The 18,879-nt window shown below is 46.1% G+C and overlaps 1 protein-coding gene across 2 annotated transcripts in view; it reads right to left on the bottom strand.

Moving 5' to 3' along the window:
- INPP5D (inositol polyphosphate-5-phosphatase D) overlaps positions 1-18,879 on the bottom strand; it is a 167,269-nt gene that overhangs the window by 30,485 nt on the left and 117,905 nt on the right. For both annotated transcript variants that reach the window (XM_068280692.1, XM_068280693.1), the window contains 3 exons: positions 18,632-18,745; positions 14,194-14,273; positions 1,241-1,328 (listed from right to left, as the gene is read on the bottom strand). In XM_068280692.1, coding sequence (XP_068136793.1) covers positions 1,241-1,328; positions 14,194-14,273; positions 18,632-18,745 — 282 coding nt within the window. The remainder of the gene's footprint in view (positions 1-1,240; positions 1,329-14,193; positions 14,274-18,631; positions 18,746-18,879) is intronic.

Genomic DNA, 18,879 nt, shown 5'->3' with positions numbered 1-18,879 from the left:
AAGTTGAATATTTTTTTTTTTGGATGAAGAAATTCGAACTATTATCCTGTTTTTTTTTTTTGTTTTTTTTTTTAGAAAAGTCTGATCAGACATGCTGGAAAAATCTTTATATTCGATCTAATGGAATAATCGAACTAAATTATCTAATCAAAAAGAAAAAAGAAAATTGTACCCTGTATGGGCACCTTAAGAGAGTGTGAGAGCGATATCACCAAATTTAACTGCCTTGCTCCCCATTCACACCTGGGAACTTGTAACACTTCAAGTAACATGATCTTAGGGTAGGAAAATCACTTGTTGGGTATATGAGCCTGCATTAGTTGTAAATAAGGATCACCACTGCCTTTCAGGATGATTTTACTATCTCTGACATTTCATGAAAAGCAAGAAGCAGAAGCAGTGACAAGAAAGTAGATCATTGATCTTCAAGCCTTGTCTAATCGGGGTCTTTGTTGCCATTGGGATGGTAATTCAGGGGTCTGTTTACTTCCTGAGGATCCCACTTTAAAAATATAAAGAGGCTAATTACTGTAGCACAAAATGGTGCCACCTGGAGATTGGCCTCAGGATGGAACAGCTGAAACCCCACAGATTAGGCTTCTCTCTGACAACAAGCTGACAATTCACTATTGCTAGGTACAACTATTCTTGTAACTAGCAATAGGTACACAAGCTTTTCATTTGCAGTTCCATTCCCCCCCCCCCCTCAAAGTATAATCCTCTATAATAAAACCCCTGTGTCCGTGCGCTGTCCCTGTGTAGCGTTGTCCGTGCTGAACCGTTGTGCGCATGTGCGCACTGCGCAGCACGGACAACGCTACACAGGGATAGCGTGGGACCAGGGAGCTGAGCGGCCGGGGTGTCAGCGGGCGGCCAGGCGTTCGGCGTGTCAGCGAGCGGCCGGGCGTGCGGCTGGTCAGCGGGCGGGGGCGCGCATGCGCGGTGACACTGCGGCGGAGAGTGGGAGGGGAGTGGAGGAGAGGAGAGGGGAGTGGAGGAGAGAGGAGGTGGGAGGGGAGAGGGGATGGGGATTCCACACAGACCTAGAGCCCGTTTTTAAACGGGCTTAGGTCACCTAGTAGTTTTAATTTAGTAAGAGGAGAGAGTTATAAAAGGACATGTGAAACTACAGTGGAAGTTTTGGCTGATTATCTTTATCTTATCGGTATGCTGTAATGCAGAGGTCAATAGCTTTGTCACTGGTATTTATTGGAAACAGGTATATTACATATGTACGTACCATAGGACTCATCAGTGTCAGATGACTTGATGCATACCAGTAGATGCTGATCCAGAAGATATTCAAGGTCTGAGATGATTGGTGTCAGCTGCAATTACAGAACTGTGATGATGTACAGAGACCAAAAAGTAGGAAATAACATAGAAGGATGTACTCTCCCTTCTAACGGATGGTACAACCACAATTACATAGACCAAACTGAGGAATCTCTTTTTTTTTTTACCAGTTTAATATGCTTATGCTATCATTAACAATTCAATGCTCAACTGTTTGTACGCATTATTGTACCAATGTATCCTCATATTGCATAAGATATTCAATACTATAGATTCTGTGTGATATACCTTTTGTATACTCGGTATGTGTACCACTGTTGCTCTCTCCTATCTAATGTTACTTGAGTACCTGTGTGTACTTGTTTGTACGTGTTCTTAAAAATCAATAAAAATTGATTTGTTAAACATAGAAGGATGTGTAGCTTGGTCGGTGGGTGATATGGATGGGATCAGAGCCGGGACAAGGTCCTCCAGCACCCAAGGCTGAGACAGCAAAGTGCGCCCCTCCATCCCTGCCTCCCCAGCCGTCACACACTGATTGCTATTAGACTAAGAGGCGCCACAAGGCCCACAACCTCCCCAACACCTTAATATCTAGTTATATGGCTTGTAGTCACTGCCATGTATACCCTTTTCTTATTTCTTTCTGCTTCATACACAATTAGGAATGACAGCTGAATGAATTGTGCGCCCCCTCCTACACTGCGCCCTGAGGCTGGAGCCTCTTCAGCCTCTGCCTCGGCCCGGCCCTGGATGGGATGACAAACAAAGGATGGACAAAGAAAGACAAAATGTTAATGTGGAATCATCACATTCCAAACAAGAAAGCCAAAGATTTTGACTTAACAAGGACAATGGGGAACATGAACAGTGTAACTACATAAAAGACAGTAATAACCTAATGAATACATTATGTCACACCTAAGGGCTGGTTCCGACGGATGTCTGGACCAGCAGCACGACATTTCGCTCAAATGCTTTTCTGCTAGCAAACAGCTCCCCATTGCTTGAAAAAGGTGTCGTGTTTTGACCTCCACAGGAGGACACAGAAATGCTTAGCCGATCCTACATGCAGCATCCAGAATTAGATGAGACAATGGGAAATGACGGGGCCAAGCTGGGCTTTTGTGAGAACAACTGTAAAAGCCTGAAGGGCGGGGAGGCACTTTATTTGCGGCTACCAGCACCCTTTTGCACTTTTACTTGGCCTGAGAAAGTGGGCACGTACCCATGAAACGCGTTGCCAGTGCATATATTAAAAATTCTAGTACATGAATTTGTCTTCATTTAGGTAAGCCACCTCACCTTTTCTATTTTATTGTTTTTAACAAAGTTTTATTATATCTGGGCACCTCTTCCTCCCTTTCAACTGTAAAAGCTAGTACCAACCGTTGTCCATTTATTTGAAGTGACAAGGGCTGCGGCCCTCATTTATCGCAAGTTCAGTGCCCATCTCAACAGCGCATACCCGGATGTGGCCATGGTGGACGGCACGGCAGCTGCCTGAGATTCATATGCACATATGCAAGGTAATTAATTATGACTGTGTAGGTATATTAAGGTTTAAGAAGTACTGGCTCATTGACCTGACAAAGCGCCACACTGTTGGTGCGAAACAGCTGTCGACCCTGCACTGGTCTGTATATACCTCTCTCTCCATGTTCTAGGATGTGTTTGCCTATTCACCATCGAATGTTTGTACATTTTTTAATGAGAATTTTCAAATAAAATGTCTTTTATCAGTGGATGTGCACTCTGCTCCACTTTCTACTTTGAACTGTTGACAAAATATAAACTATTTATTTACTTTTTTTTTTAACTTAGTGTGTCTCAAAACAAAGTTATTGACTTCCGGTTCTACAGTCATAACATAGGGACAACTGCAGAGCACGGAAACAGTGGTTTAGACAGGGCTGGTTCTAGACTTTCTGCTGCCTGATGCAAACTTGTGAGGATGCACCCCCCAGATTGGAGTGATCGCATAGCACCTGACAATTTGCACCGCACGTTATAGCTGTGGTGAGCCCGACAAAAAACACCCTCAGTATAGGTAGGTAGCCAGGTACTTTTTTCTCCCCTGATGACGCAAGACTGCGAAACCAGTCGGGAAGGTAACAGGCGGCACCATTGTCTATTGATCTACGATTGACCATTTGCTAATCTTCCAGGGTTCCCTGTTTATGGGCCCCGTATGTGAGTTATTGTTTTTATATCTACTGCCTTTTAAAGGAATTTTATCTAAATAAACGGGTTACGCTTAGATATTGCCGTTTTTGTTTTCCTATATAAATTCCTGAAACTTTACCTCCGTACGGATGTCCACTGGATCTTCACGACGTCTTATGTTCCCTGGACGTTATCTGTGACCTGAGCCATTTTACAATCTTATAATGTGGGTTGTTGGGAGCTGATAAGCCTTTTCTAGTTTTGATGTTTGGCGGATACCTACCTCTGAGCATTTGATATATTGTGGTGAAGAATTTACCATTTCCTACATATAATGACTTTCTAAACCTGCGCTGACCTTTGATGTAGGTAGCCAGGTACAGTTGCCACCAGTATAGGTTGGCCAGGCACTCTCTTAATTTCCTGTTTCTGCCTGGTGCTACCCCCTGGCTTCTGCCACCTGAGAAAGTCGCCTCACTTGGCATCATGGGCAGACCGGGCCTGGACTCAGAATGGAAATATGGTGGGTATTATTACCCAAAGGACCAGGGTCAGTAGGTATCTCACCCAGTGCAAATACATTTGCCTGGATAAACCTCCCAACTGCTAACCAGATATTTTTTTCCTTGGTGGGAGGGTGGAGCCTTCCTGGCTGTATAGATTATCAAATCTTTTGATAGGTAAGACTTTTCATGTTTGCTATATTTCACCTGTATTTTTACAGCTGTCTCTGGGGTTAAAGCTTAAACGGAAAACTTGAACCGAAAGGGAAAAAAGAGTTTTACTTACCTGGGTCTTCTACCAACCACTTACTGCTGCCCTGTGGCCACGCTGTCACTAAGTGTTCCTCCAGGCCCCCGCAGCGACCCTCTTCCAGCTGGCCACCTAGGGAGTCGATGGGCCACTGCTTATGCGTGGCTGAGGCCACGCTCCTCCATCACGTTTTGAGCATGTGCAGTAGAGATTTTTAGTCATTTAGTGACGGTGCGTGCTCAGGGTGGCTGGAGGGGGCTGGTAGAAGTTTTTTTTTTGTTTCAGTTTAGGTTCACTTTAACTTTAGTTTTCAGTCACCCCCTCAAAGGAAACACAAGGTGAAAATAAACTGATGAGATAAACAATTGTATTTATCCTCCTGCTCCTAAAAACGACCCTTTTTTTTTAGATATCCCACAGTTTTATTTTATATTTAAACCTACTTTTTATGTTTTTACTGTTTCATTGTCTCTGCTCAATGACACCTTCATTGAAGTATGCCAGAGTTAAAATCTAAATTATTGCCGCTTTTTATCTTTTTCCTGCTCTCAGAAGCTATTTTCTGCCAAGAAAGAATTTTATGGTTGTAACTCCTTGTCAGTGAGGACTACGCTATAGTTCAACCAGTTTCGACTAGGTCGGGACCAGGACAGAAACTGTTACTTGCATACCTGATTTTTAACTCTTTCAGGCAGAGAAATAAAAAAAGGAAAATAGCAAAGTTAGGCCCGGTTCACATTAGCGTTTGCTATCCGGAATCGCCGTGCCGGAGCCGTGCCGGAGCCGGACCGCATGCGGACCGGACGAAACGGACGCACGGCATAGCAATGAAAGTCTATGCGAACGTTCACATGCGTCCGTTTCGTCCGGACCGGAGCCGGACCGGATCCGGACTCCGGCGTCCGTTCCAACATGCGCTATTTTTTGGTCCGGCTGGTCCGGCTGACGTATCCGGACCGGAGCCGGAATGTTGCATCCGGCCAATGGAAACCAATGAGAACCGGAGAGCGCACAACACACTGGCTATAAAAACCGGATGTTATACCACACTTCCTATGCTGACTCTATGGTATGGTGGCCATTTTGGATGGAGACCACATGGCACCAGCGTTCACAGAGTGGAGCAGCAGTGACTTCATGCTGGAGCTCTTTGGCAGCAACATGTCTGACGATATTTATTATTATTATTATTATTTAGTATTTATATAGCGCCGACATATTACGCAGCGCTGTACAGTGTATATATATATATATTGTCTTGTCACTAACTGTCCCTCAAAGGAGCTCACAATCTAATCCCTACCATTGCCATATGTCTATATGATGTAGTGTAAGTACTGTAGTCTAGGGCCACCTACCATTGCCATATGTCTATATTATGTAGTGTAAGTACTCTAGTCTAGGGCCAATTTTTAGGGGGAGCCAATTAACTTATCTGTATGTTTTTGGAATGTGGGAGGAAACCGGAGTGCCCGGAGGAAACCCACGCAGACACGGAGAGAACATACAAACTCTTTGCAGATAGTGCCCTGGCTGGGATTCGAACCAGGGAGCCAGCGCTGCAAGGCGAGAGAGCTAACCACTACGCCACCGTGCTGCCCATGCTGCCCAGATATGTCTGATAACGAGGGGGTGAGGCCCTACACATCAGAAGACCTCATCCTACAGGTGCAGCAGGTACCAGCCCTGTGGGACAAGGGGGATGCGGACCACAGCAACATCAAAAAATGCAGAGGCCTGTGGAAAAAAATTGCCAAGCTGTATGTGGAGGACTTTGAGCACTTGAGCAAGAGACAGCAAGGCACAGAGGGTATGTTGACTAGAAGTTTTTGGGGGGGCTTGTGGTTAGCTTGTGATGTATTCCACTTTTGCTATGGATTTGTGTCACCCACGTGTTGCCCACCCACCCGTGGCCCACCCACCTGTTCCCCACCCACCTGTACCCCACCTGTGATGTATCCCACCCACCTGTGATGTATCCCACCCACCTGTGATGTATCCCACCCACCTGTGATGTATCCCACCCACCTGTACCCCACCTGTGATGTATCCCACCCACCTGTGATGTATCCCACCCACCTGTACCCCACCTGTGATGTATCCCACCTGTGATGTATCCCACCCACCTGTACCCCACCTGTGATGTATCCCACCCACCTGTGATGTATCCCACCCACCTGTACCCCACCTGTGATGTATCCCACCCACCTGTGATGTATCCCACCCACCTGTACCCCACCTGTGAGGTATCCCACCCACCTGTGATGTATCCCACCCACCTGTACCCCACCTGTGATGTATCCCACCCACCTGTACCCCACCTGTGATGTATCCCACCCACCTGCGATGTATCCCACCCACCTGTGATGTATCCCACCCACCTGTACCCCACCTGTGATGTATCCCACCCACCTGTGATGTATCCCACCCACCTGTACCCCACCTGTGATGTATCCCACCCACCTGTGATGTATCCCACCCACCTGTGATGTATCCCACCCACCTGTGATGTATCCCACCCACCTGTGATGTATCCCACCCACCTGTACCCCACCTGTGATGTATCCCACCCACCTGTGATGTATCCCACCCACCTGTGATGTCTCCCACCCACCTGTGATGTCTCCCACCCACCTGCGATGTACCCCACCTGTGCACATAAAACATACACAATGACCAATTATTAAACATCAATTTATTGTAAAAAATTAAGACATTTAAAATCACTTAAAAACTTGAAACTCCAAAATAAACACATTTCAACAAAACATATTAAAAACCAAACATTCACCCTCGTCCTGGTGGTGTGGTAAAATAAAGTCTCAATTGGTCCCTGTTCCGCAGTGACACTACCCTTGGCCTGGTTGCATACCTCCGCAGGGGCATTAGTGGAAGCACATTCGGGGGTTCCGGAGTCTCTCTTTCCTCCTGCCGCACAAAGTTGTGGAGGATGCATGCTGCCTTCACCACGACAACTGCGTTGCCCGGTTTCAGCAGCATGGGCGTGTGGAACACCCTCCACTTTGACACCAGGATCCCAAATGTGCACTCCACCATTCTCCTTGCACGGCTCAACCGAGCATTGAAGTGTAGCTGGCTGGCATCAAGTCCCCTGTCTGGGTACGGACGCATTACATGGTCGGACAGGGCGAAGGCCTCGTCCCCCACAAACACATAGGGGTAGGCCGGTGCCCTTGTCCCAGGCCAGGGTCTGTAACGGGGGAGACGCAGTCTGCCTTCCTCCATCAGCCGGCAAAGGGTCGTACGCTGGAAAATTCCAGAGTCATTGGAACTACCGTACGACCCCACGTCCACGTACACAAACTTGTAGTCCGCATCTGCCACTGCCATTAGAACAATGCTGAAGTATTTTTTATAGTTGAAATAATGGCTGCCACTCCCCACGGGTTTCTGAATCCGGATGTGTTTCCCATCCAGTGCGCCAACACAATTAGGAAACTTGCACTCGGTCCAGAAGCCCTGGGCGATCTCCTCCCATTTCGTGGTGTCCGGCACAGGCATGTATCTGGCCCTCAGTCGCGTCCAAAGGATCCTCGAAGTCCTCACGACGATGCCTGCCACCGTGCTCTTCCCAATACGAAATGTGACATGTAGCGATGTATATGTTTGTCCAGTTGCGATGTACCTACAAGAGAAATAATCGAAATCAATTTTTCATGTCGTTACAGGAGAAAGGTTCAAGACAAGGTGGCGCAATATACGTGATGCATACGTGAAATGGCTACGGAAGAAAAAACTTGCCGAACGAAGTGGCAGTGGCGGGGGAAAGCGACAAAAAGACTACCAATTTGCCAAGCAATTGTCTTTCATCAATGCAAGCCTGGAACCTAGACTGTAAGTACCACTACTGTGGGCAGGAACTGAGAGCTCATTTTAGCAGACAACTACCATGACTTCGGCCATGTATTGCTATAAACTGGCCTCAATTCCCATGGCTAGCGAACTGTTCTCACAAGCTTTATCAAATGTTTGGGAGAAACGGTTGATACAGTGTTTGCTAGTGTTTGCTAGCTCTGTGAATTGACGCCACATGCTGTTTGAAACACCAATAAATATTATTTTTATCTACAGGACTGAAGACAATTTGGAGCAAGAGGAACCGACCCAGGAGGCACGGTTCAGCAGTGAGGAGAGCTTGGTGGATGATGACGTCGCCGATGTAACCTATTTCCCTGAGGAGAGGAGTAGGAGGAGGGAGTCCTTAGCTATCCCAGCTCTCTCCTTTGATGACTTGGTAGAAGAGAGCTTGGATGTTGAGGTTGCAGGACCGAGTGTGGAAGAAGCTGCACCTCCACAATCGACCGCTATGGAAGCTCCAGGGGAACAAGAACAAAGTGAGGAGCACCAAGAGACTGCAGCACAACCAGCGCGCAGGGCAACCCCGACACAGGCCAGAGGACGGGAAGATGCTGCCACACCACCAGTGAGGACCACCCCACCAGTGAGGCGTCGAGGTACCCTCCCCCCAACAAGGAGAGAGACAGAGTCCGAGATGTCCGGGGCTGTCTCCGGACTTCTCAGGATTCTTCAGAGCCACCAAACTCTCATAACCCGGCAGTTGCAAGATGAGGACAGGGGCCATATCATGGAGCAGTACAAGTCCCACATCACTTCACTGCAATGTGAGCTCGACGCTGTACATGGGCACTACAGGGACGAGCTTAAAATGATGCATGAGATGGACAGAGGAGAAATCGACCAACTGCGTGCGCAGCATCATCAGTCGGTGGGCCAGCTGCAGAACATGATGCAGCAAATGCATCAACAAAGCAAGGAACTACTGAAATTGCAGGCACACCCGTGTTTTCACACTGTGATGTCTCTAATACCATATTTGGAAAAGGTGCCTTCCCAAAACATGATGGCGTGCCATTCCACTTTGCTGGAGGTGATCAAACAACACATGGACACGCCATTATTGCAACCACCAATTTTTAGACCCCCACAACCAACAGCGGTGCCCACCTGGCAATCATCACAGATGTACACCGGCTACAGAGGCAGTCAATATGGGCCACCGCTGTCAGGGTCCAGCTCATCCACGACCAGCACCCAAGAGAGTCCAGATTTCAAGGCAGCAACTCCCACCTTTTCTAGTAGTGGTGCCGATCAAATTTGAAAAAAAAAGTCAAATTGTTCCTGGACATGCTCCTCTGAATACCTCCGATCCTCGGAGGAAGGATACCATCACAGGGCTTTTTAGCCCAACCTTTTCCCTGCCCCATCTCCTTCAACCAAGGTTCAGAGGTGTTCAGATGACCATGTCAGGGAACTTTTGTTTTTGCTGGACTTGAACTTTAGGGCCTGGTGTCCCCGAAAGACACTACCTGGGTCACAACCTTGTGCCTGTTGCACTGCACCTGTAGTCCTGCACCTGTGCCTTTGATTCCTCTTGTTCCTTACTTTGTTGTTCCTAATCACTTGCACAAGACCCTTGGAGCCATGGGTGAAGGACACCTTCACTGGTCGGTGAGAGGCCTAGCCTTTTCACTGACCTGTGTCCTTCATCCATGGCTCAGAGGGTCATGTGCCAGTGGTTAGGTTTTTAAAGCACTTCAATTTTAGGGCCTGGTGTCCCCGAAAGACACTACCTGGGTCACAACCTTGTGCCTGTTGCACTGCACCTGTAGTCCTGCACCTGTGCCTTTGATTCCTCTTGTTCCTTACTTTGTTGTTCCTAATCACTTGCACAAGACCCTTGGAGCCATGGGTGAAGGACACCTTCACTGGTCGGTGAGAGGCCTAGCCTTTTCACTGACCTGTGTCCTTCATCCATGGCTCAGAGGGTCATGTGCCAGTGGTTAGGTTTTTGAAGCACTTCAATTTATTAGGGCCTGGTGTCCCCGAAAGACACTACCTGGGTCACAACCTTGTGCCTGTTGCACTGCACCTGTAGTCATGCACCTCTGCCATCGGTTCCTCTTGCTCCTCACTTTGTTCTTGTTCCTAACCACTTGCACAAGACCCTTTGAACCATGGATGAAGGACACCTTGACTGGTCGGTGAGAGGCCTAGCCTTTTCACTGACCTGTGTCCTTCATCCATGGCTCAGAGGGTCATGTGCCAGTGGTTAGGTTTTTGAAGCACTTCAATTTATTGGGGCCTGGTGTCCCCGAAAGACACTACCTGGGTCACAACCTTGTGCCTGTTGCACTGCACCTGTAGTCCTGCTCCTCTGCCATCGGTTCCTCTTGCTCCTCACTTTGTTCTTGTTCCTAACCACTTGCACAAGACCCTTTGAACCATGGATGAAGGACACCTTGACTGGTCGGTGAGAGGCCTAGCCTTTTCACTGACCTGTGTCCTTCATCCATGGCTCAGAGGGTCATGTGCCAGTGGTTAGGTTTTTGAAGCACTTCAATTTATTAGGGCCTGGTGTCCCCGAAAGACACTACCTGGGTCACAACCTTGTGCCTGTTGCACTGCACCTGTAGTCCTGCTCCTCTGCCATCGGTTCCTCTTGCTCCTCACTTTGTTCTTGTTCCTAATCACTTGCACAAGACCCTTGAAACCATGGATGAAGGACACCTACACTGGTCGGTGAGAGGCCTAGCCTTTTCACTGACCTGTGTCCTTCATCCATGGCTCAGAGGGTCATGTGCCAGTGGTTAGGTTTTTGAAGCACTTCAATTTATTAGGGCCTGGTGTCCCCGAAAGACACTACCTGGGTCACAACCTTGTGCCTGTTGCACTGCACCTGTAGTCATGCACCTCTGCCATCGGTTCCTCTTGCTCCTCACTTTGTTCTTGTTCCTAATCACTTGCACAAGACCCTTGAAACCATGGATGAAGGACACCTACACTTGTCGGTGAGAGGCCTAGCCTTTTCACTGACCTGTGTCCTTCATCCATGGCTCAGAGGGTCATGTGCCAGTGGTTAGGTTTTTGAAGCACTTCAATTTATTAGGGCCTGGTGTCCCCGAAAGACACTACCTGGGTCACAACCTTGTGCCTGTTGCACTGCACCTGTAGTCATGCACCTCTGCCATCGGTTCCTCTTGCTCCTCACTTTGTTCTTGTTCCTAACCACTTGCACAAGACCCTTTGAACCATGGATGAAGGACACCTTGACTGGTCGGTGAGAGGCCTAGCCTTTTCACTGACCTGTGTCCTTCATCCATGGCTCAGAGGGTCATGTGCCAGTGGTTAGGTTTTTGAAGCACTTCAATTTATTAGGGCCTGGTGTCCCCGAAAGACACTACCTGGGTCACAACCTTGTGCCTGTTGCACTGCACCTGTAGTCCTGCTCCTCTGCCATCGGTTCCTCTTGCTCCTCACTTTGTTCTTGTTCCTAACCACTTGCACAAGACCCTTTGAACCATGGATGAAGGACACCTTGACTGGTCGGTGAGAGGCCTAGCCTTTTCACTGACCTGTGTCCTTCATCCATGGCTCAGAGGGTCCTGTGCCAGTGGTTAGGTTTTAGAAGCACTAAAAATTTAGGGCCTGGTGTCCCTGAAAGACACTACCTGTAGTCCTGCTCCTCTGCCATCGGTTCCTCTTGCTCCTCACTTTGTTCTTGTTCCTAATCACTTGCACAAGACCCTTGGAGCCATGGATGAAGGACACCTACACTGGTCGGTGAGAGGCCTAGCCTTTTCACTGACCTGTGTCCTTCATCCATGGCTCAGAGGGTCCTGTGCCAGTGGTTAGGTTTTTGAAGCACTTTAATATTAGGGACTGGTGTCCCCGAAAGACACTTGGGCAGCTATGCCCTGCAACTCTTCCAGCACAAAGTTGGTGGTTGGTGTTCCTTAAAACTGACCGGGCTATACCATAGATATGTTATTTTTTGTCTTCCATGTTGGAAGAATGTTTCCATGTTGGAAAGTGGTTGTTTTTGCAATAAAAAAATTTGTTTTTACATACCTCAGTGTGATGAGTAGTTGTTCTTGTGGTGTGACTGCTCTCCTGAACGTGGTATCCTTCTTCCTAAGGTCATCCTTCACCATCTCCAAAAGGGTATCAAACCTGTCAGGAGATGGAAAGGAAGAAGCTGTAAAGTATGTTGTGGGACAAGGTGTTGGGTGGAGGATGGGGGAGGTGTGTTTACAGAGGTTTGGGAGTGTTGTGGAGGGTGGGGGTGTAGTGTATAGCTAGGTATACAGGGGTGTGGGGGTCAGGGTGGTGTGTTTAGCTAGGTATACAGGGATGAGGTGTTGTGGGGGTGAGGGTGGGGTGTTTAGGAATGGTGGGGGTTGGTGTATTTAGGCCTATATACTTACAGGGGAATAGACATCCGAGTGTAGCTGTAGAACTTCTGTGGGTGTCGTCTGAGGTCCCGGTAGAGGGCCTGGAACTCTCCCTTCCTCTGCCTCCTGGCTAGTAGAGGGTGCACCCACCATCTCCTGCGAGGAGCACGCCTTCTCCCCACATAGTAGTAGGTAAACAACAGGTAGGAGAGAATTCCCAGGTAATAAGCGTAAAAAATGACTGGATCCATGGTCCCAACTGCTGTCTCTGTATCCAAGGATGGTCTCCACACGTCCAGCTGTCTCCAACAATGACCCCAGAGCTTCTGCTGACCTCCCAGAACCCCAGGTATTTATACAGGTTGTTATCTCTTTAAGAATCCGGATCCGGACCGCAACCGTGTTCATACCGCACGGAAACCGTATGCAACCGGACCGGATCCGGACCGGATCCGGACAGGAACCGTACGGTTCAGGTCCGATCCGGCTCCGGTGCGGTCCGGACATCCGGTGCGGTTTTCGCAAAACCGCAAGTGTGAACGGGGCCTTACTTCTGTGTTTGGCACTGTACATACACAAGTCTATGTCATCATTTAACCTTTTGTATCCTTTAAGATTTAAAAGGTAAATAATAATTTGGTAGAAAACATGGTGGAGGTGGAGTACACCATGATAACTAGAGCACAACAACATGACTATTCCCATGTGCAATACGGTGTGAGTAATACCACTCGACCACATCAAACATACAGTACTTGACCAGAGCAATGCACAGTGAGTTAACTTCTAAGATGAAATATTTGCAATAAGAGCTGGTTCAAACGGATGGCTGCTGACCGGTGCGTTTAAACACTTTCAAATGCTGGTGATCAATTGCTAGAAATCGCAAATCATTTTTCATTTGAAAGCATTTAAAAGTGTTTGAATGTGTTGGGAGGGTTTTGTTTGCGAATTGTACGTTTGATGGCATTTAGAGCAGGATAGCAAGATAATACACTAGACTACTCCATTTGCTGTGCTCACGCATCTGATCCTCGGTAGTTGCAGAAAGGCCCTCAAAGTCTTGGAAAAGTGCAGATAGATGCTGTCCCATGCTCTGTACTCCAGCACATTGTTGCTATACCCTGGACTGTGGAGTCCCTTATGACTAGGCGTGCCTGAACCTAGTCTACCAACTGCTCCAGTTCTACTACAGCATCCATCTTCTGTCTCATCTCTTTCTCTCTCCCTCTCCAATGTTGTACTTCCTGTCCAACAGCATTACTGGACAACTCCTTTCAAAATCCCTCCTCAAACGACAAGCAGAGCAGTGGCAAGTCCAACAGGTAGAAGAAAAGGGCTGTGCACATCCCACAGAGCAGTGGCAAGTGATTACCAGTTGCTGAGCATTTCTCCTCATCGCTGGTAAACGCAAACGACTCAGACACTGTGTGACGAGGGATCTACCGCGGGGATTGCACCAACACTGTCAAACGCTGTAACCATTATCTAAAAAAAATGCTTCCATTCATAGTTACATAGTTACTTGGTTGAAAAAAGACGTCCATTCAAATAGAGAAGAAACTGATCGCTTGTCCAACGCACCCGAAAAAGCGATATGTTTCCGTCCGTGTGAACCAGCCCTAAAAATTTGGTTTAATATTCAGTGTTGCTGGAAACGATTGATATAACTATAAAAATTGTAATCAGCACATACCAAACTATGTCACAGACATGGAAATGTGATAGACACAGAGGAGGAGTGGAGGACAGGGGTATAAATCACCTTTGGAAGAGCTTCAAACGTCACCATCACAGTGCCATTACATCCATCCTGATCTGCAGCCTCAGAGCTCTTCACCACATCTGTCCGAGAGAGACAGCATTATTCAGCTACTGCATAGATGGAGCACCTGGGAGAGACCTGCAACAGCCTCATTTAAAGAGTAACTTTAGTCACAGAAAAGAGATTTTTACCAGATTGAAATCCAATTGCACGGAAAGCATTATTGTTTTCCCCCTTAATTGTTGAACAGCAAAAGAAAGTTTCTAAAGACTGTGGAGGCTACCCAATAGACAAGATTAGATATTAGAAGAGTTCCTGCCTACGTTCGGTGCACATTGGCGTAGTGGTTAGCACATTTTCCCCCATTTAGGCAGAGCAGCACAGCGTGCACATACCTCCCCAGCTCTGCTCCCTCCTCTTCACTCTGCAGCATGTCAAGGTGCACCAATGCTCCTCTGTAATGCCCTGATGCATGTCATGTGACACTGGTGCCTTACAGAGGAAAGCTTCTGCATCCATGCTGCATGGGGCCCCACAACATTTTCGGAGGGATTGGCATGCAAGTATCATGAGTAGAGCGTAATGCATTGCATGCAATGTATTGCAGTACACTGCACTTGTTGAGTGGTAAGACTTCATGCACATTATTCTGCTTACCACAGTCTAGTGCATACACCCCAATGTGCTGTTAGCGGAAACTCACCTAGCTAGCACACTCATTTGTTAACCTCACCAAGCCCACAATTACCAGAATAACAAGCGACCTGAATAGCATAACAGTAGTGTGATCTGTGTTATTAATGTGCTTATTAGGTTAAACTCATAATTGTACTAGAATTCATTTTTTTTCCTAATTGTCTTGATACCTATCGATTCTAAGGATAAGATTTAGCTAGGCAGAGCTGTGTAATGTTTTGCAAATGCGCATCGCGTGTTTATGACATGAGGTTCATTAAAAAACTTTGTTTTACTACTTTTTATTACTTTTATTACTTTTTATTACTGAATAGTAGACCCTAGCCCGTTTAAAAATGGGCTCTAGGTCTTTTTCCGGCGGCTGTGCATGCGTGCACACGCCGCGCACGCAACTGTCGTTCGCTGAGCGCGCGCCTCGCTCGCCCGCACCCGCCCACCTCACTCGCCTGCACCCGCACATGCGCAGTAACAAAGAACCTGGGACACAGGGACAGCTGGCTGCTGGACGCAGCGACAGTTAGGTTTTATTAGGTAGCATACAGTTATCATATTTGCTTTTGTGCACAAGTATTATCGTTCGTTTACACATTACAAGTTCCCAAAGTACAATTTATCTGCTCTGAAAGCTGCCGCTGTCATTGCATAGCTGCTGTATTTATATATTATGTTTCCACTGAGAATTTGTCTTATGCGTACACTTTCACCTTGTGCTAAGCTGAAACATTGCCAGGAATGTATACTTATAGTGGCTGATAAGGAAACATAAGCAATATAATGTAATCACTTCTGAGTGGAACTGACAGCGAGATAAGTATGTCGTTAATATTCATTTGCAGTCTATTAAAAGGAACCTGAGATGGGGTGGGGGGTTAAAACAATTATACATACCTGGGGCTTCCTCCAGCCCCCTCCAGGCTGATCACTCCCTTGCGATCCTCCTCCGCTGCCTGGATCATCCGCAATTTGGCCCCAAAAGTCCGCTGGTCTGGGGCATTCTGCGCAAGTTGTGTTTTTGAATACATATTTTTCCAGTTGAACTGGTGTCCTTACCTTCTGGAGAGGTAAGTGATTACCTCTCTTTATAACATTGGTCGTCAATAGAAATATAATTTCTGTATACATTGGGCACCTCCATTCTACCCAATTATCCAGTCAGACCTCCTTTGGAGGTAGTAGCTTTGCAGTTTCTCTGGAAACTATAATGAACCACAGAAGAGCAACCATCTAGTATCCGTCAAGACCTGGAAAACCGTGCAGGGACGATTAATTTCCCGCAGGCTTATACGGTGGTTGCAGGAACTGCAACCCAACGATGTGAGTGTATGACTACACATACCTACATTTATCTGACTACCTAAAAATACTGCACCATTGGGCTCCTGGTCTCTCCCTACATCTCATTTAGGTGTTCTTGGTCCATACAGCAATGCCTGAAAATTCCCTACAGTTTAATGATAAATGTGCCAGCTTTTTGTGCATTAGGTCCATAGTTACTTAAAAAAAAACTTTTTGCACTTAGCAACTGAAATATGTTGAATGTTTTGATATTTTAATCTTCGAGTAAGTAATCTAAATATTTGATGATTTGAGCTCTCTACATAGCTAGGGCCCTGCTGTGATGAGAAGGAGAATTATCTATATTGGATGTGACGCGATTGAGATATCAAAGCTATAGATCAATTATATATGTGATATTGATAAGACTGATTGAATAGAAATCTTCTATTATCTAGGTTAGGGGAACAGGGATTTAGTGGAAATTCTATATCCTGATCTCAGGAATTCCTTGCTCTGAGAAGCAATGGTATGTATAGGATAACCATCCCCCCCAGTCAGAAGCTATGGTCAAACAGATGTCTTTCATTAGTTCTCTGGCCAAGGCATACCAGAAGATGCCAGTTCTGATTTCAGCCAGAATGGAACATGTGCTCTCTTTGTGATAAATGAACAGTTAACTGAAGCAGCTAGGTATGGTAGTCAGCGAATAGAAACTATAGCATTATTTAATTAGACCAATCACAGATAGCATCGTGTTATACTATGGGACCCTCCCATTTTGTATGTAAGGAGTTTTAGGCGGGAGTCAGGAGGCAGATTTGCTTTCTTCAGCCTCACACACACATCCACACACATGCAAACACACAAGCTATAACAATAGGCCTTTTATTAATATACTTACAGATTACTCAGCAATCAATTTGTTTATATTTTGTAATTATTTATAATGAAACTAAGATTTGTACCTTATTGATTTATTTTTGAATATTCATGGAAGATCAATAATGCTTAATGAAACAACCACAACCTTTTAAATGATTTATTCTGGTCTCTGAAAGACTTTGTTCTTAACCTACAAATCCCACATTTAACAGCAACTAGTTGCAATCCCATTTAATGACCATCTAAACCCCATCAGCAAGATTGTCACAAAAACTTTGGAAAATTTTGGAACTATATGTTGGGACATTAAAGAGAACCCGAGGTGGGGTCTAAGAAACCAATTAGCATACAGAGGCTGGGTCTGCATATAATACCCAGCCTCTGTTGCTATACCGTCTACCCCAGTCTCCCCCTGCGCTCTGCTATGTCCCATAAATCAATCGCCGTGCTGGCGACAGCTGTTTACATGTGAAGTGTCCACCTCCATAGCAACGGTCACCGCCCGCGTCCCTTCCCTCCCCGCTGATTGGAGGGAAGGGACGCGGTCAGGGACCAGCACTATGGAGGAGGCGGGGAGTGGCAGACTGACACATGTAAACAGCCGGCTGGCGACACGCTGCGTGTCGCCAGCACAGCGACTGATTTATGGGGGACAGCAGAGCGAGGGGGGCTAGGCAGAAACAGTATAGCAACAGAGGCTGGTCATTGTATGCAGAACCAGTCTCTGTATGCTAATTGGATTCTTAGATCCCACCTCGGGTTCTCTTTAAACAATTTGTCTCCGGTAGTTTTACCAGAATAGTTGCGAGCAATACGCTTGAGTATGATCTGTGGAAGGTCTGCAGCATTTAGATGAGACTGTAGCAGGTCCCTGATACCTACCTGCAGAGGCTATCATACTTCAGTAGGAAAATAAAACTAAAGGGGCTTGTTTTGGAAAAGCATTCATTAATCTTATATTTTAATAATGTTCCCATTTAAATGTCTTCCACGGATAGATTTCATATAAAATATTATATTCACTCAAAATATGTTTCATAGAAATGCAATAATGAGCCATCAATTGCATTTGCATTATGAAGAAGTTTTTAATCAGGATTATACCATTTATTGGCTAATTTAGAAGAAAAGTCGTAAGCTTTCAGCTATGAAGCCTTCATCAGACTAATGCCTGTATACTGACGACATGTAGAATACACAGCTTATATACACAGGATACTAAAAAGAGATACATTGTTTTGCAAGCATAAATAAATAAATGCCATTGAATGCCTCAATTACAACATCATTGCTAACACAGTACAATACTCCACTGCTGCTATTTGGAATATGAGAGATAGATAAATACATGGCTTCATTTTTTGCAGGTTTATAAGTGTATAGTATTGCATAAGATGAAGACATAAGTATATCATACACTGAAGAAATGCTATATCATGGGAATTTTACTAACCATATTAAAAGTATATATAGTACAGAGAGAGAAAAATGTAGTATGTGGTTGCCATGAGTCACTGACCATCAATGACCTCTGTCATCTATTAAATAGGCCACTAGGAACTTACAGAAGAGAGCTACTTACTTTCTAGGCAGGTAGAATAGAATTCTATGTAGAATTTTGTATGACTTTTGGTATACAGAGTAGCTTTGCAGTTCAGTAGTTCAATATGTCCCTGCACATCCGAATCTCCGGGATCTAAAGACGAACCAATAAAATCAATATAAGCAATACGCATAACAGCAGTCCTCATCACTCAGTAATTTTCAACACTTTCAGGAAATGCACTTAAAGGACACCTGAGGTGAGAGGTGTATGGAGGCCATATTTAT

This window comes from Hyperolius riggenbachi, chromosome 4 (genome assembly GCF_040937935.1).
Source record: "Hyperolius riggenbachi isolate aHypRig1 chromosome 4, aHypRig1.pri, whole genome shotgun sequence".
NCBI classification, from domain to species: domain Eukaryota; kingdom Metazoa; phylum Chordata; class Amphibia; order Anura; family Hyperoliidae; genus Hyperolius; species Hyperolius riggenbachi.
Note: the sequence above shows the minus strand (reverse complement) of the source record. Positions and strands in the feature narration are given on the sequence as shown.